The 23,370-nt window shown below is 37.6% G+C and overlaps 1 protein-coding gene across 1 annotated transcript in view; it reads right to left on the bottom strand.

Annotated features, from left to right (window-relative positions):
• Nucleotides 1-650: 650 nt before the first annotated feature.
• Nucleotides 651-23,370, bottom strand: part of LOC124162234 (head-specific guanylate cyclase) — a 342,294-nt gene continuing 319,574 nt past the window's right edge. The window contains exons 9-11 of the mRNA XM_046538695.1: nt 19,417-19,560; nt 13,511-13,665; nt 651-7,014 (exon numbers count right to left, since the gene is read on the bottom strand). Coding sequence (XP_046394651.1) covers nt 6,825-7,014; nt 13,511-13,665; nt 19,417-19,560 — 489 coding nt within the window. The 3' untranslated portion in view covers nt 651-6,824. The remainder of the gene's footprint in view (nt 7,015-13,510; nt 13,666-19,416; nt 19,561-23,370) is intronic.

Here is a 23,370-nt window from a genome sequence, read left to right as displayed (position 1 = left end):
TACCCGGTGGAGCACCCGTGCAACCTTATCTACATAATAAGTGGATTACGTCATTGTAAGCATCAACATATTAGTGACAATTCGACAAAAATAAAGGAGTGCGGGTTTTATTTCAGAGCATCATATGCTCAGAGTTGTAAGATGTAGTCATATGGCCATGCTAGTAGTACTATTTCTGCTTTTGCAACCTGAGATATCATTAAATCGTATTTGGGTCCCTCGTCTTCATTGATTTGCGGGCGATGTCAGATTCAGCTAACTCTAATTTAGCACCCCGAGCGTTGATTCTATCGGGCGTTTTTCTTTTCATCATCATTCGTCAATCATCATCATTTTCTGGCTGCGCCCCTGTACCGGAATGATCCAGAATGAATTATATTAATTTATATAATAGTTCTGTTTACTCAAGACGGTGTTAATTATGCCGTTAAATGATACATTATTGAAATTATGTTAACTGATCAATGTTCTTATTCTGACAGTAAAATTTGTCAATTTCGTAACAGGAGGACGCCAAAGATATTCAGGTTGGAGGGCGTACCGGGATACATCCCGGTGTCCCGGCAGCCCAGCACGGGCCTGGTGACGATGAACGAGGGGTCGGATCGTTTAATGGAGGAAATAAGAAGTACGGAACACAAAAGCAAGGCTTGAAAGTGGTGAGTTCATTTATTAATTTCACAGGTTTGTGTACACCAAAGCACCGTGTTCATGAGGGCTTCTAGTTTATTTGGAGGAAGGATAGTCAGAGAGGAAGAAATCATTTGATTTCTAAATGATATTACTTTTTGCAGCACAGGATTGAAGATTGCACTTTTCTTCGTGATCAGAACACTATTGTGTGGAAAATCATGGCGTGCGCTGAGTTAATGCTAATGTGAATGGATTAAAACAAATAGTTTTTCAACGTAATATATATTTTTTTACACAAGTTTCCTTTCGTCACGTCTCTTCAATGATTACTCCTCACTCAAAAGTAGCACAAAGAGTATTCACTCACTGTAGAAGTCAAACGTCATCAATGACGCAGTGGAGCAATGAAGTGGGCACGTATTGCTTTCCTTAGTAGCGGCACACAGTATTAGTTTGACAAGAAAACTGAAACCACACATTCATAGCAGTTTCACTTAAGGCAGTTTGATGAAAACTGTAGATGGCCTTTTTATTCATCTAAATATTAATCACTGTCAGCTCTCACGGAGTTAAATCTACAGAAAAGATACATGGGATGTTCTATCCTAACTGTTTACATTCATAACCAGTTCCTGCAATGAAAGCATCTGTGTATCTCAACATGGACGTATGAAATAAGCTCCCATGCATATTTCTATCCTTTTTTTTAAAGATTCATGCGACTCTTTAAGAATTAAATGTCATTTCAGCTTAAATTTGGGTATTCGTGAAAATGATTGCTTAAATAAGACATTATTTCTGATAAAACTTACAATATTCATTATTTAAAATTTGAACCTTTGAGTTATCCATTTCTAAACTTGAATTCGGTGGAAAAATTTGCAATGTCTCATTTAAACTATATCAAGAGTTTCCATTTTATTGTGCCGTAAACCATACGCGTTAGTATAAATTGAAAAAAAATGAACGTTCTATGGACTGAAAAAGAATATTCTACCTCAAGGAACACACCGTTTAAATTAGTTATGAAACTTTTTAGCAGCATTCGGAAAATTCAACAAAACTGATATCGCGGTACATTAAAATCGCAGTCAACACTGAGACCTGTGGCAACGAATTCAAGATCAGAGATAAAAAAGTATTATAGCACTTAAAGTATTTAAAGTATCTATACATTTCCATTCAGAAACATAGCAGAAACTCGGAAATTCCTGGTTTTACATAATTCACTGTCATTAATGATATTTCTTCTAATTAAATTCGAAAGAGGTACGAGGATAATGAGCTGTGAGATCATTTAGTATATGATCTAAGAACATAGTTCACGACACAGATGTAGTCACTGCTAGGTAGTTAGAGATTTTTGGCAGGTAATGCAATTTAAAACCTAATTCGTCATTCAAAAAACCACATAAAATCTAGATTTATGCAGAAATAAATAGTATTAAGCCCTTGATGTCGGAATGTTCTCAGAAATATCCTCCACGATTAAAATTAATTCTCCTTAATACATCATTTGATAAAAATTGATCGCAATCAGGAGACAGATTCAATGTTACAAGCTTACCATAGCTGCGAAATTCGAGAAAAAAATCAGACAATTTTAATAGCATCAATTTAAAAATATCCTGTTCAGTTAAAAAAAAACAAGGAATAAATATACAAGCAGAGGGGAATTCACAGGTAGACGCAACATTCAGTTTATTCGGTCGAAAGTGAGATGGGGTAGATAGTTTAAATACAATGACAACGACAGACTAGTTTCTTAATTAAGTGACGGGATGGATACGTTAAGTCGCGGCGGATACCTAGATTTCACTCAAGGTTGATGAGATGAGAAAAAAATAGTAGGATGGTGTAGGTAAGCATTTTCCGTACTTCTTCTTCCTTATCTCTCGTGCAATTAGATGATGCCGTAAAAAAATAGGAGAATATGTAACAATATACGGCCCAAAGGAAGGAAGATACTGTGGGTGAGAAATATGGTCGTCGTGTACGATACGACTTTTGCTCAATACAGATGAGACTGAATACCGTCCAACAGGATATTCCAAAAGTGTCTTCATGTTGAAGCTAACAGGATAATGAATTTCGAGAATTCGGTCGTGCGCGAATGAAAAATTTTGGTTTCGATTGATAGTTTGATCGAAAATGATAAAGGAAGATTTTCACATTAGATGAAAAGAAAAAATAAATTTCATAAAATGTAATTCACTACACGCCATAAAAGTATAAGTAGTTGAAATGACATAGCCGCAAAAATTTATGGTATTCAAAAACAAAAAAAGGTTGATTCTCAGCGCCTTTTCAGTACACCATGCGAATGTGGTAGATTTTATATATATACAGATATTGTAATCCCATAATGACGAATGACACATAGGAGTATTACTTTCAGCTTTATTAAAAAAAAGAACTTCCTTGAACACCAAAGCAGACTAATCTACATTATAACTACAACTTTTTTTGAGAAGGAAATGAATCAGCAAAACAGGATAGTTTGCGAAGCTTGAAGTGTATATGCGTAGCTGGTGTGTGACTCATTTGGTCACTTCCTTTTACAAACTTGTCTCACTTCTGATCAACTACCCCAACTGCGCTTAGTACTTCACAGATTTGTTCAGTCATAAGTAACACTCAACAAAAAAACGACCCTTAGGTATCATTTCTGGCGATGGATCGCTTCGAAATATCCAAATTCAGCGAAACTCCGACAGATTATCAACTGAGTTTGGAGTGAGAAGTACATCATCAACCTAAACGCATTTAGAATAGCTTTACAATGGGTTTAAGAATCCCATTCAAAGGTCAACAGATGAACGAACATTTATGTACATCACTCAAACTAAATTCCATCAGTTTATAGTCGTAAAAAAAGACCGCAGCTGACGTAAGCGTGGCCCTAAAATCTACATTTTATCATCGCCCCTCCACGAGAGCCAGAGAACAAATACAACACACACTATGGAAAGGAACGATCGTCCTCAATAACTCAGAATATAATCCTCATGCCTCTAATCTTCCGTTAAGTATGCAGTTTTTCTCGCCGTCCTGCACTGTAGCTGTGCGTATTAATCGCAGGAATATGTACACATAAATCTAAATTACTCCATGTACCTATACACCCGAGTGGGTATATTATCTTCGGATCGTTCACCTTGAACGGTCTCTGTGTTAAAAACGACGGAGTCGATAGCTCGATAATTTTAATCGATATCAAGTAAAAAGGTTTGGTGTATTAATTTTTTTTCGCCGATAAAGGGAATTCGAAAGGTGAAGGAGAAAGGAGGATATTTTGAAGTGGGAGGTAGGGGAGCGTTGCATTGTGGAGAATAATAATGAGGCCTTCATATTTTTTCCCCTTCAACAGAGCTGCACTAGCAAGAGAGGAAATGGAGCATGGCCCCCTTTAGCCTCTTGCTTTGAAAGCGATTTCTCATTTGCTCGTTCCCAAAGGACTGGCTCCTCTCACCCAAGCTTTACTCATGTTTAACCGTGCACGAGTTTTATCACTCTCATACTCGGAGAAACAACAAAGCCACTGTGAAAAATCATCAGATTATCGGCGTAAAATTTCGAGGAATATTTTTGTATTTCGGTTCTGCCAACGAATGACGTACTGCTTTTACGCCTACGAATCGATAAATGTGGCATATGTAGTCAGTCAGGATGCCCTACCATGATACGGAAACAAAAGCACACTGAAAATTCGGAAAAAACGCATCATGACGCTCGAACATTAAAGTACTTGACACGGCATCCTTCATAGTTTGTTAATATGGATGTTGACGAGGCATTATTTTCAGTTTTTCATCGAGAAAAAAGTATTTCTCTGCCATTAATAACGTTTCATGAATATTTACATTTTTTTTGGAAAAAACACGTAAACAACTTTAAATAAAGCTTTGGTTTTCTAACTTCACACTATTGCCGAGGACGTATACATTTCTCTATCACACGTAAGAAGCATACCTCTAGCAATATCTTTATCGATAGTTTTCTTTGACTTGGTTCAACCACTTTATTGGCTTACGAACGCCACTCTTGATGCATGAAAACATTCAACCTATATTTAAGGACCCGACCTACGTTACTTGGGTGCACATAGTGTAGGAAAGCTTATTAACGTCACTTGGGCTCAACTAAGGAACTTTTATTCATCGTACACTTTCAAGGAATATCAGCTCGAGCTGAAAATAAGTCCTCCAATACACTCACCGGTAAATCAATGCGTCCAGCGCTTGGTGAGTTGGATACGGCGAATTCGTAAGGATTAAGTGAGTCCGTTGTAATTTTATAAACTTTTCTCTATTTCGTCAAGCTTTACAAGTCAGATTAAAAAAAGGAATCATTTGAAGTGCTTCCTAAATCGCCTACCTATCTTTAATAATTACTTTGTCTCCTCCTTCCTCAGTTTTAGATCCAACACTTGTGAGTCTCACACAAACACTTACGCTGCATCAACCATGACACGTACACTCGAGAGAAAATATTTTTCCCCCGTCCCGTTTAGGAATAACTTTTTTGTTTTATCAATATATTTTCCGAATGCTGGTATTTTCTACGATTCCCGTGACTCCAATCTGAAAAACCCGGAGCCATCCTCAGCCATCGCGAAGATATGAAGTGAAGATCTAGGAATTCCGATTGAGACAGTTGCGTTCTGGAAGCAACTTCTTCTTCCAATTCTCCACCATGACACACGACACGCTGTCCCGAACCATACAGACACGTTGAGACGGAAATGGACAGATAAACACACGACGACTTATTTCATTTCCTTGGAAAAAACGCGGGAGCTCGCTTATTTTCTTCTCCGAGCTGACAAGACGCTCTCCGAGGAAGGAAATGTTGCAGCGAGCGAAAAACTTTTTTTTCTTTCCACGGGTATACTATGGATGAGGAGTGAATGGAAAAAAAGTAAGGCCTAGGATGACACAGTTCGAGAAGGACACATCTGAATAACACACAAAAACACACGAAGTATCGAAAATAGTCTTTGAAGGTACCCAAGGATCTGTCAAGGACACAAGTGCGGGGGTATACTGATAACACATTATATTTACAGCATTGAAAATAGTCTTTTAAGGTATCCAAGAATCCGCATGTCCATCAAACAACGAGGGTACAAGGGGATAATTACATATAATCGGCACTAAATTTCCAGTTAGGTCGATTAATATTTTCTTCCCTCAAAACATCCGTTTTTATTATTTCTCAACCAATGACACCATTGTGTTAGTCTCTTTTCCGCATTTCCTATCCATACCACTGCACTGCTTCGCACACTTTTTGGCTATGAAGATGGTGCTTTTAAGACGGAGAATCACGCAGAAGTGAAGACTTTCTACAGGAAATAGTGACGTTTTGAAGGATCGTGAAGGACCCAAAACAGTAACCCTGAAGAATAATCCAACTATACAAAGCGAAGGAGTCTCATTAACAGCGAATTGCCCAACAATTCTGTGCGACAGTTCTTCACTTATACACGTTTTCGAGCACAAAGTTCGCCTGGTGGCAGAAAATATCAATTGCATCACGAGAGTGACATTTCGTGATGATGACGATGGTAGCGTGTAACGATCTGAGGTTTAACGAGCAATTCTCCATACTGTATCCGGATCTAAAAAATATGCACAACGCCTCCCGCCAATTCTATTGCAGTTCGATTCCATTAACGCGTATGCTGATTTGATTTTTTGACCAGCTATTTACTCACGTATTTTGCACATTCATAACAAATTACGCGATCACGATGGGACACAGATTCACCTATTTCACCCTCCATCTCGAGACTTTTTCTCTTCTTTTCTAGAGACTTCTCGAGACGAGAGATGTTTTTTCGATGATAAAAAACTTCCAGGTGATATCTCCAAATTATTCGCGTCAATTTTTATACACTCAACGATTTGAGACCACCCGAGACTTCAGTTCACGCCCAAACAGATTCATTCACTTCCTTCAGCGAATCGGCACGCAAACATGCTCTATTTATTAAGACTTGAGGCCACGCAAGGTTTCCCGTTCACGACCAAACAGATTCATTCACATTTTCTTCAACGAATCAGCTCGCACACATATTGTATTTATCAAAAGACTTGAGGCCACCCTAGGTTTCCGTTCACGGGCGAACAGATTCACTCCCTTCAGCGAATCGGCTCGCAAACAGTCGCATCGGCGTTTTCCGGCGGTCACTGCGGTTCCTCGAGTTCCGCCAACGCCGCCGTCACGTGCTCCTCCAGGGAGGCGTCCGGCGGCAAGCTGGGGTGCTTGTAGCCAAGGAGAAAGTGGCAGGTTGTGCCCTCCTCAGCGGCGAACCCTGGAGGCAGGCACTGGCGAGGCCGCGGCTTGGTGTCGAACCCCGGCCACTCGGAGAGAACACTTGAGAAGGCAAGTGGTTGAAGGAGAGAGGAGGGAGGTATTCGTTAGTTGGGTTCAGAAGTGCCAACACCATAAAATTAATAATATAGCGAGTTAGATAATGTTTTCACTGTTATTCTACCGATTAAGAAAGAGAGAGAGGTATCCATGGTAAAATAAAAACCATAAGTGGTAATTTTCACTCTTAAATATAAAACTCCTCTACCAAGCATGGTTTCGACATGTTATTTTCAAGAATAATTTAAAATACATTTATCAAATGTAAAGTGGGAAGAAAAAAGGACAGGTATTGAAATATAAAGGGACCATTAAATATAAAAACAGCAATTTCATAGTTATTCCGAGCAAGTTCAACTGATTTAGGCGTGATGCAGGGGGAAGTTCGACATATTGAAACATAAGGTAGTTGCAATTTTCCACGATTACAGTTGTGGAAATCTTATAATTACGTGAAAGTGCAACTACCTTTTATTTCAATATTCATAGTTATTCCACTGATTAGAAAGAAATTAGGAAGATATATTGAGAATCATTAATTGGAAGTGAGAAAACCAATATGGAAAATTTTGTCGTTTGGAATCAAGGGTAAAAACAAAAAAAATCCAGAAGTCCTTGGTGAAATAAATATTATTACTATTTTTGAAGAAATTAATTTGGAAAGAGAATGTACAAGTAAATGGGAGAGAAATATCAAAGGAAAGCCATTGAAAAGGAGAAAAAAATAGATAATAGAATTGCTTTTGCCATTCAGGACTGGAGAATCAAGTAATAAAAACTGAACATACGTTAGATATCACTGTTCAACAATGAAAATGTAAATCGAATGAAAGCAGCCAATTCCTATCCGTTCTAATGTGCTGATCGCGAATATCACAAAGAAAATTCGAAATTAGCTCTAGTTTTCATTTTACACTGTGTTATTATGGTGAGATAATTATACACGTATTTTTATGTTAACTTTAAAATCATGTATTACAATGGTTTCTCAAAGTCATAGTAACTAGTAACAATGGATTATATTATTATTTCTGGTCTTACTTGTGTGTAATATTTTGGATATAAATATTTTGATACCAATTTTAGTGATATTTAGTGATATTTTTGTCTCCCTCCTTCAGTGATTATCTCCCTCCCTCCTTTATTAATGCATGTAATAATTTTTGCACATTTGTTTCCAGATTAACTACCAGCTGTTCAAGTTGACTGCTATTGAAGTGAACAAAAATGCCTCGAGTTTGTGTTAACAGTAGTGACACATTTTGCTATGTGTGTGGAGAAGTGACATTTGCTTCAAAAAAACAGCAAATAACTCCATTGATTAAAAAAGCTTACAGTTGTTATTTTGGGTGCAAAATAGGTGATCAGGATAAACCCTGGGCTCCACATGTGATATGCAACACTTGTGCAAGCAACCTCAGGAACTGGATGCATGGGAAAGGACGTTCAATGCCCTTTGCAGTGCCCATGATCTGGCGTGAGCCAACTAATCATGTCAGTGACTGCTACTTTTGTATGGTTCCTCCAATCAAAAAGGGAATGTCTAAGAAGAAGAAGAAGCACACAGTGATCTATCCTAACATTCCATCTGCCATACGTCCAGTTCTACATGGGGAAGGATTGCCAATACCTGATCCACCGACAGAGTACGACATTACTTCTGAGGGGGATTCTGATTGTCCTGAACCATGTACATCACAAGATCCAGAGTTCATTCCAAATATATCATCAACTGATGAGCCACAAAAATTGTCTCAAAATGAGTAAAGCCATCTCATTAGAGACTTGGAGCTCTCTAAAGCTAAGGCTGAGATTTTAGCATCAAGACTGCAACAGCGCAATTTTCTGGAAAGCAATGTAAATGTTTCATTTTACCGCAGAAGAGAGCAACAATTCACTCCTTTTTTTAACATGCAAGATAGTCTTGTGGCATGTGTAGACATAACTGGTCTCATGAAGGCTCTCAGAATTAATTACAACCCTGATGAGTGGAGACTCTTTATTGATTCGTCAAAGTTAAGCCTAAAAGCAGTGCTTTTACATATTGGTAATAAACTTCCTTCTATTCCAGTTGGGCATAGTGTGCATATGAAAGTCATACCAAAATATGAAAATTTTACTAGAAGCCATCAAGTATAATGACTCACAGTGGCTAATCTGTGGTGACTCGAAAGTGGTAGTACTACTATTAGGAATGCAGTTAGGATATACTAAATATTGCTGCTTTCTCTGTGAATGGGATAGCAGAGCTCATGCATCTCATTACAGTAAACACGAATGGCCCAACAGAAAATCTCTTCAACCTGGTATAAAGAACATTAAGAGTGAACCTCTTGTAGACCCTAAAAAGATTCTGCTCCCGCCCTTGCACATCAAGTTGGGTCTCATGAAAAACTTTGTTAAGGGAATGAACAAAGATGGTGACGCATTTAAGTATTTGAGGCAAATATTCTCTTACTTAAGTGATGCCAAAGTAAAGGAGGGCATCTTTGTAGGCCCACAGATTCGAGAGCTTTTCAGAGACCATACATTTGATGGAATCATACAAGGTGATGAGAAGCATGCATGGGAATGTTTTAAGACAGTGTGTTTACAGTTTTTGGGGAACACCCGGGCAATAAATTATAAGGAAATTGTAGATAACATGTTGTCATCTTATGAAAAACTTGGTTGCAACATGTCATTGAAAATGCATTTCTTACATAGCCATCTTGATTTCTTCCCCAAAGATTGTGGTGCAGTAAGTGATGAACATGAGGAGCGATTTAATCAAGATATTGCCACATTTGAGAAGAGGTATGCCGGAAAGTGGAGCCCTACTATTTTAGCAGATTACTGCTGGACTGTCATAAGGGATGTTCCCGAGTATGTGTATAAACGTCAAGCCAAGCGAAAATGCTCATCTTCTGACTTTATCTCTGAACAAAATATGTAATTGTATATACTGTACATATGGACATTTAACATTTGTAATCCTTTATATACATTTGTGACCAGTTAATTTATATATTTCATTTTGTGCTTAACACATTTTTGGTACAAAGTAGACTTACAAAGTATTTTCATTCATGTAATATTATCTTCATTTTTTCTTAATATTTTACTTTTGTACTTCCAGAATGGCACTGAAACTCATCAATGCTTAACACATAAAAGAATTAAAGTAATTATTCACTTAAAATTTATTATGCTGAATCTTGGAACATGAATGCATATTTAGTTAGTGAGTTATTTATACAAAAATGTAGATTACTTTTTTTGAAATACTAGAGCTAAGTATTTATGAAAATGATGATTTTGTATCATTTAATACTGAAAGATACATAACTAACTAATAATCATGCATTTTACACACTTTCACCTCAAATTTGTTGTTCAGTGTATTTAACCATTACTGTCATTAGTCTACCAAATGAGACAGAAACATGGTGAAGAGATGAAAACGGTCATTATTGAGGGTAAGGAGAAAGAAGTAAATGATATCTATCTTCTTTTTTTGTTCTTCAGAAAGCCTCAAACAACTAAGGCCATTTTCGACATTAGGGAAGGGTAGGCATGGAAAATTGGATAGAAACCCGGCGACGACATTAGTCTACCCCTAACAAAGGGCGCCAAGACTTAACGTCCCATCCGACGGACGAAGTAGTGCACTTGAAGTGCCCTCTAAAAGGCACTCAAGCAGGGCAGCCTCTGAGAAATCTCTGCCACCGCCGGGATACGAACCCGGATCGTCTGGGTTGGAAGCTAGTAATCTAGCCAACACACCAACCCAGCCCATATCTTATTTCCAGCTGACTGGCTCAGCAGGGTAAGTTTGGAAGCAGGGCGACCGAAGCAAAAGCAAGTTCGGAAACGAGACGACCGGAATAAGCTCACTAGAGGTATTTCAAATGGGCCTGAGAGCAGATATCACACCGACACCGGTCGCATAACAAGTAATACATATTTTATTGGTGAGAATGAATCTATATAAATGGAGACTTTTACCATACGGCACTTGAACTAAGTTTTTGTCTTGTTATTGCTACGAAACTTCTATTTGCCGTGAGCGAAAGTATGTGATTTTTTAAATTGTTTAACTCTCCAATTACGAATGGCGAAAATAATTTCTTCATGATGTTTTCTTCTCCTTTTTAATGGTTTTTATTTTATTATTCTTTCCTTTTCACCTATGCGTTCTCTTTCCCATTCAATTTCTTCGTTAATAGTAATGAGATTTATGTCTTCAAGTACTTTTGGAATTTCTTGGTGTTGGGTATCTATGATCTTGATGGAAGAAAAAGTGATAATGCTCCTTCACTAACAACTACAACAATCAGTGAACTCCGTATAAATAAGTCTGTACCCAATAAAAAGTTCTGGACACGGTCGTTTAATAAACTATTGATAAAAATCAATGACAAGTATTAACTACATTGCAATTAGCTGACGGCTAATTGAATATATAAGATGCAAGAATCTATGCTACATCATGTCAATCATAATAAATCATTATCAAATTGCAGTGTGATGAAAGTGATTGGCTGAAAAGGAAGAGAAAGAAATTTTAACGCGAATAGCGGCTGCAACAGATGGCAGTGAAAGAGTCCACTCCTAGTATAACACCTCGCATGGGGATGTATCTATCCATACAAGGCCCATGCATCAGATTCTCTCCTTCCTTATTCAGGTCTCGTAACTTACGCAGGCAAAATGACACCTTCAATCTTCCCGTCTCACAACACGTCTTCTCTTGAATACCAAAGACGAGTCCAATACTATTTTGCCTCCGAACAGGAAATTCTTCCAATACCTTGTGCTAGGCGGCAAAGTGAAATACGAAGATGATTTTTTTCTTGAGAACCCGCAACTCCGCTTTTCAAATATTTATAAAGGGCAACACATTTATTTCCAACCTAGCATTCCAAGTTTTTCTACGTGCAGTAGGCATCTATTCTAGCGTCGGCAATATCCGTCCTCCCGGTATTTTCTCTTTCACGCCTTCGCATTCCACGCTGGAGATTTTTTGTAATTTTGGGTTGCAAGCATTCAATACCTGATAAAAAAACGAGGTATTCAAGAAAAACTGGTATAAAAAGATCAAGAATATCTAACTTAAGAATAAAATTTGAATGTGTAATATTGTGATCTTAAATCGTATAATTTTGAGAACATCCCAGGAATCCTCAAAACATTTTATCGCACAGCAAGAGTTATATTTTTTATTGCTACGATGCATCTATTAAGTCAATTGAAATGTAATATTCTTTAAAAAATTACGAATAATTGGATTAAAAAACTGTGCCAGATGTGGCTGAAAATATATTTGATTTGATAAAACGGAGAAATGAACTCTTGCTGGAAAATTTTCTCTCTTCATTATTATGTACTCATTTGGTGCATCCATCGCATAAATTTTCATATGTCGATAAAACTGAGAAATGAAATTAACTGTAATGGAGAAACTGTCTATAGTGAAATTTTGTATGAGACTACGAAACACCAATTATGTAACACGAAATGTGTAGCAAATTCTCCGATTTCGAGGAATATAAAAAGAAATACCAAATGCAAATAATTGGTGGAAAAAAATACGCATTTCAGACTTAATTGGCAACAAAGTACTGCATGAAAAATAGTTTGAATACACAAATAGCATCATTAAAATAATTAAAAATTTATGTGAAGAGAGAAATTTGAGAAATAGACAATATATCCGTCATTCAGATGCAATTCGTTATTTTTACCTTATTACCACTTAAATATAAGAAAACAAATTTCGAAATTCAGTTCCATAAAATATAGCACACTAATGATAGTACAAAGGAAGAAAACGCGAAATATTAATTTCTCCTCAATATAGCATAATAGTGATAATTTTCCCACTTAAATGTAAATAAATCAGTATCAGAGAGTAAACAATGAATACTGAAGAGTGACCGATCCATTAGTTGTACACGAATTATAAACTATAAAAAATATAGAATTCTAATGTACTATCAAATTAGACCAAACAAATTTTTGGTCATGGCCGTAAAATTGTTTAGACTGAAATTAGATGACGTAAGCACATACACATAATGAAGTACAGAAGCATATACTTATACTAAAATATAGCATCATACTTAGTAAAACTCTGTCCGTAAAAAACTTAGAAGATTACGGTAGCGTACACGGATTGTTGAATTTTCCACTGATGATTATGAAATAAACAAGTTGCTCCATCTGATGTAGTTGTAATGTTAAAATGAAATTGAAATTACTATGCCGTGGTTTGATCCAGAGATGGATTTTGTAGTTTTGTATGTAACTATGGAGTCAACAGAAAAGGAGCGTAAAAAGAAAAACCAGCTTCAGCAGCTAAAAATACTTATGGAATTGTATTATAAATAAATTAAGGAGAAAAGGATATTCACTTCAATGCCGCCAAGCCATTATACTACGGCCACAGAATTAAAAAAATTACTTTGTTCATCGCTAAGAAGAAAAGAGGTAAAAAAAACTCGTTTTCCCCACTTACTGGTGTGTTGTTGGGCTGATATTTATTTTGAGGGGCTCGCTCGTAGATTCGAACTTGTTTGCCATGGTGACGTTGTGACCGAAGAGGCAATAGCGAGGCATCTTCTTTCCCACGACGCCAGCCAGCACAGTTCCGGTATGGACGCCGATCCTCATCTGGAAGGAAATTAAAAGCACGCATTTGATATAATCATTTTTTTGGACAAAGATGAATTTAGGCTGACTATAAAAAATCACGGGGGAAGGTGATGGCCCTGTGGTTATAAAGCTTGGATACTCATCTAATCACTAAAGCATTTGTATTCAAAGTCTTCATATTGTTTTATGCCAAAAGTGTCAATGTGCGGAGTGTATCTGATTAATGTAAGTGTAATTTAAGGATTGACTCAATCATTGTAACAAACAGACCAAGATTAACTATATAATAATTTTCTTTCTATATAATCTATATAATAGATTTCTCTACGAGGAGTCAAAGATATTTAATCTACTTCCGGCTGAAATAAAAAAGATTCTCAAATAAAATGTTAAAATTGATAAAGACTGCATTTTTCCTAAAACAAAATTGAGCATTTATATTGATGTTATTTCATTGTGACAATACTTAGGTAATATTACTGCTTTTATTTTTTTGCATGCATTTTTGCAATTTTCTGGTGGCTGAGTTCTACTCTTAAGACTTAGGAGACCACCTATAGCTCCCTCTCCTTTGTTATTACCGGTGAGTAGTTTTGGGTGTAAATAAATTATTATATTATAACTGTCCCGAAATCAAATTCAAGGTTAAGCCTTCATTCACCACAAACAAAATTCTATGTGGACCAGCCATATTTGTAGCTCAAAAATCCGTAAATACGACGGAAACTTATCATCTTAATCGGCTTATGCAATGTGAACTACACTCTTGTTGCGAATTCAGGTCACAATGAATGATTTTTCCTCTAGAGGCTAGAGTGTTGGCTTCCCACTCCGCGGGCTCGGATTTAAATCTCGTAGTTGCTAGGGAATTTTCAGACTACTCGATCCCAGCTTGAAAGTTGTGTGGAGAAAATTTCAAGCGCAACACTCTGACCGTCGGATGGGACGTTAGCCGTGGTCCCTTTGGCGCCTTTCTTTAAGATCAGATTAATGCCGACGCCGGGGTTCTCTCCACTCTTCTCCACATACTCTTCCATCATGGCACAAATAACCTAAACTGTCGCTCGCTTCCTTCAAATATCATACCATCAGCTGAGGCTGAAGGCTAGGCCATATAAATAGCTAAAAATCCGTAGATACTACATAAAATTGATAACTTAATCGGATAACACGACGTGAGCTATACAGGAGCATTATTTGAAGAGCTCAGACCATTAACAATGATTTTTCCTCACAGGAATTTACACAAAATCGTACTAATAAAATAGACGAAATATTTTGCAACGAACGCGACTAAAAATTCACGGCCTACCCTTCCTAGTTTTTTATTTCAGGCGACAACTCTACATAAAACAGCCTTGATCCCTTGACGCCTGTCTACGAGATCAAATCCACAGACGGCAAAGACGCGAGCACAGTGAGAACTGAGAGTGAGGTTAATATTTATGAAGCGAGGAAGCCATTGACTCATGAATAAACCATAAAAGTTTAAGTGACTGGGAGCCCCAAGACGAGCCTTACCATAAACTAGTTTCAAACTCGTTCGCGAAAATAAACCAATGGGAGCGGGAGATTCAGTTAGCTCATTTCTCTGCCGTCTTTTATTCATAGTGCCCGCCGACCAACTTACGCTAAGGGGCGATGCCGCCAGATTCCCCTTTTGACTTTGAATTTCACAACTTTTTGGCATCCAACTCCTTGACCCAGTTCAGCGTCACCGTTATTTTGCGACTCGGAAAGAACTCTACATTTTCTATTTTTTTTGCAACAAGAGACTTATAAATTTTGAGGAAAACTGCGATAAATTTGCATGAATCGATGGAAAAATATCAGTATGATAAATAAAGAAGCAAAAAATTAATGATGGCAATCTTTTCCCTTGTGAAAGCTACCCGCAGTACATACATCTGCTGAGGAGATCACTAGCCCAGGGGCACCGCAGACACCCATTTTTCGATACATATAGGTACATTTCACAATTTCCCCCAATAAAAAATGGTAAAGATGAATTTTACTTTCAGCACTATTCAAATGAAATAGATAGCTAATTTAACCCATTTACTCCCAGAAAAATTTCTACTCGGAATTTTTAAGATACTTAAAAGTGTTTCTCTCAGATGGTGGTCTTAAGTTATCCTTTGAAAAGTTTAGATGATGCATTAATTAAAAAGCTTTCTCAGAATGACCCGTGGTCGCATGGCTACTCTGGTCGGTAACGGTGTCAAAATCTAATCTGATCTCTTTTCTACCATCATAAAAAGGGAATCTTCAGGGAAAGTATAGTTTTGAATGAAGGAAAAAATAATATCATTTTTTTCAATATCCTTCCATATTTGCTTGTACGAGGGCGCCTTTTTTCAACCTCCGATCGCTCAGCAAAAATACCATACAAGCGACAGGCACGTACAGCGCGGAAAGAGCAACTGCAAATCCTCTGCACCACACGTTCAAGTAATTTCCGACCTTAAGTTGTTAGTTTAAGGTTAGTATCAATCTCATTAACTACTCTGCCTTAATTGATTCTCCCGCCAAGTGTGCACTCTGGAGCGACAGCCAGAAAATTCGCCGAATGGATTTAGCATTGACATGTCTTGACCTTTATACCAATAAAAGAGATTTTTTATTGCACTATGGGTGTAATGTGATTACGCCCATCCCCATTGAAAACAAAAGAGTAGACATGTTGACATCTGGAAGTGTTCTGATCGATGACGACGCCCGTCACCTCAGCGCTGATGCAGCCTCCTGGAGCAATTTCAATGGGACATTTTCGATCACCCGCCGTCAATGCCAACCTAGTGCCGCGTGACTTCCAACTTTACGCTGAAATGAAGATGTGGCTAGGAGGGAAGCGTTTCCAAACGGGCGATGAGCTTCAGTACAAAGGCAAAAATCATTGAAAGTCATTTGCGGCAGCATTCTAAGAAGAAGGTATAGTAAAGCTTGTCCGCAGGCACGACCAATGCCTCAATCACCTAAACCATTATGTCTAAAGGACACCAAAAGTGTGCTCAATATTTACAAATGAAATAATTCTTAATAAAAATTCACTAACTCTTGCTTTACTTTGTGGTATTCCATTATAATTTTTCTGGATATCAGACAATTACTTCCTCCTAAAACACCCAATACATAAATTTATGAACTAGTATTTACACTACGCAGACACGTAGCTAGAAAGTCGCTACGGGGGTGTGTGGAGCTGGGGTCATAGTAGGGTTGTATATTGGGCGTTTTAGTGGTATGAGTAATTGTCTGATATCCAGGAAACTAAATTCTTAATCAATCACTTCATCCTCTGTTCATGACCTATCGGAGATGAAAAAAAACCGCCCTCGTATAGTGTTGGCCCGCTCCAATGGTCTCCTTAATTCATCCTTTTAAATATCAGCCAGTGTTCTCAGAATGATTAGTGACCACAAAGCTACTCTAGGCGGTAAGGAGTAAAAATCTGATACATTTTCTACCAGCATAAAAAGTGATTGAATCTTCACGGAGAGCATAGTTTTGGATGAAGGAAAGATAAAATCAACTTTTCAATATCCTTCTATATTTTACTTGTATTACACTTGCAGCACATTTATAGATAGTTGGCGTCCATGTTTAAATTCCGATTTGAAACCGTCTCATAAAATAAGTTGGATTATACTATATCAGCTTCAGAAATAAAAAAACGGACGAGTTAGGTTTAAAAAACATTAGCCAGCATATTTATGTCAATTTGAAAACAAAATGGTTCGCAGTTTTTCATCAAGAGCCTCATTTGATAGGCGCGGTAGGGGTGTAGCCACGTGACTACGGTGGGTGAAAATGGGTCAATGAAATGTATGATTTTCTGATGAGATCAAATTAACGATACAATATCATAATATACAACCCTACTATGACCCCAGCTCCACAAACCCCCGTAGCGGATTTCTGGCTACGTATCTGCGTTGTGTAAATACTAGTTCATAAATTAATATATTGGGTGTTTTAGGAGGAATCTGCAATACTTCAGTAGGTGATAGGAAAGACAATTTTAAGCATTATTTGCCCATAAAAATGGGTTCGCAAATCCTTAGTTACAGAGCTATGGCAATGCAAACATGTTTTGAATACACTTTGTAGTTACCACGAATACGGTTTTCCTTAAATATCTACCCTTCTCGGTATTGATTTAATACTCGAGATTTTTAAGGGAAATTACATACTAAAGGTTTGGAAATATGCACTTACGATTGTGTGAAACAATTTATCTTTAGGCATTTCAAACTCACTGCCTTAGGTCATCTAAGGCAGTGAGTTGAAGTTAGATGTGTTCGTATGTAAGTACGTAATACATTATTTAAAATGCCAAAATATCCTTCTCTAGCTCCTATCACCAGCGTAGAGAGACTAATCAGCCGGATAACCTCGTAAAGAATCGAGTCGCATGCACCCTTTTACCACAAGATCCTCATATTTACTCTCCAACAATATGGAGGACTTAGCGTATGCGCAAGGAAACATTTCCGCACTAAATCGGTGAAGTGATCATTCTGATTCCGTAGGTCCCTATTATGTGTTAAGGGGTTGCGACCCCATGCTTTTAGCACAGCAAAATTCTTAAAATTGTCTCCTCAAATACCTCCTTAAGTACTACAGATAAATCCTGTAATATACCTGTATTTAATACATGAAACACGGACAGCAGCGACATTTACAATTATTGCGAAAAATAAATTCCTAGCCTGGGAAACAAATCACAGACCTCTAACTAACAAGAATAACCAATGACCTTCAACTAAGACCACTACGCTTTCAAGATTCATTTATTCCTTTACCAACGTATCCCAGAGCCATGGGGCTGGGTGTAAGACTCTTGCGGTCCATCCAAGATGCTCGCGGTCTAGCGCAAGAGAAAATGGACTTCAAAGAAGCCACAACTAGTTGGAAACCTCATACCAGCGCATTACCCGAGCTTGGAGGTAAATATGATAACACATTTACCGCCACAAGACGGTATCACTTTTACCGTCAAGCGCCGGTTATGAGCTGGAAGAATGTTCCCGTCTGGTTGCGGCTTGTTTGAAGTCCATTTTCTCTCGCGTTGCCTTCCTCGAAAGACCGAGAGGTCAACTCTCCAAGCTCCGGGATAACAAGGTCTAATTAAAGATCTTGTTATACATCCGTGCGGTAACCAGATTTTGTTGAAATTCTGTTTATGAGCGCCCAATGAAATTTTTATTAATATCAAAATATCTTGAAATCCATTAGTAAACGCAGAAAGTAAAAATTATTTTTAATAAATTTTCCTCGTTTTAAAATAGAAACGGCAAGTTTACGTGTCTTTAGAGAGTTCATTGACATTTCATAAATATTGTACGTTATATATCCTTTGTATTGTAAATGCTTGTCTACTATTTTTTAATATGTTTGCATTGACGCTATGGAGGGGTTAGGTGGAAGAGAGGACTTCTTAGTCTCAACCTCGCCCGAATAAAGGCATATTATTATTATTGGTATTGAAACTCGCGCGACAAAACTTTTCAACAAATCTCTTGGTTGATAAATATTACTTATACCACTTATTTATATTAACCGCAGTATCTTACTATAAAGTACCTCATGTTTAAAGAAGTGACATAGCAAATAGTTATCCGACCAAGAAACCTTAAAATGAGATACCACACAGTTAAAATGGGTTGGTGAGTTTTTTCAATTCAACGAACACTAGCCCAAATTCCGGCTTATTGAAATTATTTACCGTGGATAGTTTATTTCGCAGGTTCACAACCTCCAACTTACCCGAATGGGTCGGCCATCATGAGCCACGTGGTCCGAGCAGGCTTCGATCATTCTCAGTGCCATCCACGCCGTGCGCTGTGCGTTGCTCTTGCTTCGCCTATGAAGCCCTCCAGCCACGCAATACGCATCTCCGATTGTCTCCACCTACGGAGAAAAGGTGTGTTAGTAAAAAAACGTTAACCCTCTCGCTGAAAAAATGACGAGTCTACCTCATCATGAAGTTCATATGCCAAATCGTGTAATGACGAGCATAGATCTTCAACAGATTTTCGTATTGTAAGCACTATTTAGGGCAACAGCAAAAATATTTCAAATGTTAACAATGTAAAACATCCATAATGTAAATAAAGACAGGGGCGCAGCTAAGAATTAAGGCTAGGGGGCGCAACTAATACTTTTGGATGTGGGGGTATTGCATACCCGCCAGGGTAAGCGGGAGTTGTGGGGGCTCTCTTCCAGAAATTTTTAAAATTCATTGTTCAAAATGACAAGATTTACCGGTTTTAGAGAGATGTTTGATAAATCCTAACACTATTCTACAAGTAATACTTATCCATTAAGAAATTTTTTTATTTCAAATTAAACTTTAAAATTTCTATTAGCTCTGGGGGTTTTTAACCCCCAAAATCCCCCTCTCTGCGCCACTGAATAAATAAATCATATTTCATGACATATAATGCATTGGAAAGAATAAAATAATTTCATATGAGTAGCGACAGCTATGTTCTCGATGTTTCCACGGGAAGAGGGTTCGTTCGTGAACAATATGAAAAATTATCACTTTTTATTTTCCTGTTCTACGTTGACTACAGATAGCGAAATATAATTTAATAACCTACCATTCCGATGTGACTACGTAGATTTCCGCGGTGTTCAGGTTCCAATTTCTCCATATTTCCGGTGCAACCGCGTCGGTTTGTTGGTGATGACAACAGTTTCGCTGGCACTGCTGCCAGCGTCTTCAGGTCGAAGATGATGCCGGTCCACGATTTTCGTCCTCCTTATATAGGGGGTCAGTCCCGCCAGTTGTGGCTGCCGCTCTCCTATTGGTCCGCCTAATGAGCCTCCTCCAATGGGCATCCAGATGGTAGCCGTCGTCTCTGTTAAAATTGTCGACAACTGTAACTGTACGACAAAAATTGGTGACTTGCTGCCCACAGCCAAAGATAGACTACAGCACGACCTTCATGAAGGTGTTTACAAGGTCCCCTGCTCATGTGGAAAAGCATACATCGGTGAGACTTGCCGTTCACTCAAGATACGGATGCAAGAGCACCGAAGGGCAACGAAAAACAGGCAATTCCAGCTGTCTGCCATATCGGAGCACGCCTGGACCCCGGGACATGACATTAAGTTTGACGACGCCAGGATAATAGTGAAAGAAGGCAGATATTTTCCCAGACTCATCCGCGAATCCATTGAGATAGCCCGGACGGACAATTTTAACAGAGACGACGGCTACCATCTGGATGCCCATTGGAGGAGGCTCATTAGGCGGACCAATAGGAGAGCGGCAGCCACAACTGGCGGGACTGACCCCCTATATAAGGAGGACGAAAATCGTGGACCGGCATCATCTTCGACCTGAAGACGCTGGCAGCAGTGCCAGCGAAACTGTTGTCATCACCAACAAACCGACGCGGTTGCACCGGAAATATGGAGAAATTGGAACCTACCATTCCATTTAAAAAGAACCAAAGAAAAAATAAATAGAGGATAGAAGCAAGATATTCAGGAAATAAATTAAAATGGAAGGAGTTAATAAATGTATGAATAATTTTGGCATCAAATACCTATGTGTAAATAAAATCGTGGTACAATCCACCTTTTACTACCTCCTTCGAAAAAAGAGATGGAAAATGTCGGTTAAAAAAATGTCGGTCGATTTTTCGAGCTATCGATTAATAATAGATATAATAATCTAGGATATAAAAAAATCGAAAGTTGAACCAAAAGATCGATTAATCGAAGAACCGATGGCACTTAAAAAAATCCAGTTCGTACAAAACATATAATTCAATCGAAAAACGCTCAGCAACACATTTGAGAAGAAGAAAAGAATGCCAAAAAGTCTACTAATTGTTAGCAGTTAAAATTTACAAATGCGCGAACATAAAAGTTCTAGGGATCACCGCTTAGAATTATTTGTCTCCACTAAAATATTTTTAGAAAGATTAACTGATTGCGGTTTTTATTGATGATCGAAGGTTTACTTTCCAATTTTTCCTACCTTAGAGAATATTCTTTCATATGGGACGCGTGACTTTATCGTAGGCCGATAGTAACGCTGCTGAGATCAAACGAAATGCTCCGGATCGAAGTCGAAAAATCGAGTTTGGTTCGAAACTTGAAGAAAATGGCTTGATTTCGATTTTCTCGAGCTTTGACAATTAAAACTCGATTTTCTTTTCTAATCGGGATCGATTATTCTATTCCAATTCTACACGTGAAGTCACGTCATGCGGTTCCTATCCGTTTTATGATTCTCCGTGAAAACAGAAAGAGCGCGGAGCAAGAATAAGGCAATGCCCTTACAAGAAACTTCGCCAAATTCAGCAAAAGAAAAAATATTATCACTAAAGAATCACATAGTTTTCAGCCTTTGAGTATTTTGACAACGTTTTTCTAAACTCACTTTGCTGTTTGTCGACCTGTCAGGGACAAATCTTGCAAATCAATTCCAATCCACTTTCCGATTATCTACTGAGCTGAAATTTTCAGGATACCTCAGATGCATAGGACAATGAAATATTCTTACACATTTATTATGATTGAAACTGTAAATTGTTTTTTATTCAGAATTTAAGATAAAATTCTAAGATTTTAATTAAAAAAAGGCAGCCTATGGCCGATAGTGGCGCTGAAATCATTAAAAGGAACGTTCGTTTGTCACACTGAAATTTCTGCTTTAACTTTCTAAGGATTCTCACTATTGCGTTGCGCATTGCGGTTCTGTGCTTAAGAAACCGATGGATAATAACATTTCCTCTAAAGATAAACGGAAGAAAAGTAATATTACAGTATGAAAATAACTCATAAGAAAAACGTTTTTCTCGCAATAAATATTTTTCTACGAGTATGGCAGTATTTATAAATAAATGTCTTCATATCCAACGAAAATCGTTGGGGTCGTCTTCCACTATGATAACTTTTTAATCGATGATAAGTAACAATTGAGAAATATAGTAGAACATACGCCCAATGTTTTTCGCAGTACATGAAGAAATATTTTTAGAGATTGTTAGGCTCATAGAAAATTTACTTCATTCTTTTTAGTTTTATATGGCATATGTATCTGTAATTTTTCACTGGTGTAGAAGCAGTATAACATATACTGAGACAAATATACTAGAAAAATTTCGTGATGGACTGAAATGGGAAAATAAAGTCTTGAAAAATGTTCTGTGATTTCACAGAGATTAGACACCTTACTGGGATTTCATATTATTAATGCAAATTTCTTTGTCATATCAAAGAAAAGTTATATTAATTAACAATAATGATAAGATACACCTTAGAAAAATAGGCAACTTCAACGAAGATACCATATACGACTAATCTTTGCGCCCTTAGCCAGATTATACATTTATCAATTTATAAAAATTTAGAGATAATTTATTGAACAAAATCCTTTTCCTTTACGGTTTCAGCAACAGAGAATGCATTTTAGGAGAGCGCTCAAGGTGAATACAAGCAGCAAAATCCTTACTCCTCAGCGAAAAGAGAACACATTTATTCTTCAGCCAGATCCGTACTTTAACATCCCAACGTTCCAGCCGAAGTTTCAACATTTTCTCCAAATTTTTTTGGGATGTGAACCAACTATGTGATGGGACTTAAGAAAAAAGGGTGAAGGTCATTCCAACTTTTCTTCCTCTCTCTTTGTCTGAAAATTGGGCAAAGAATCCAAAATATGGACAAAGCTACGAGTTTTAAACCTTGAGGAGAAATGCA

This window comes from Ischnura elegans, chromosome 7, assembly GCF_921293095.1.
Source record: "Ischnura elegans chromosome 7, ioIscEleg1.1, whole genome shotgun sequence".
Taxonomy (NCBI): domain Eukaryota; kingdom Metazoa; phylum Arthropoda; class Insecta; order Odonata; family Coenagrionidae; genus Ischnura; species Ischnura elegans.
The sequence above is the reverse complement of the archived record's forward strand: the minus strand, read 5'-3'. Positions and strand labels throughout refer to the sequence as shown.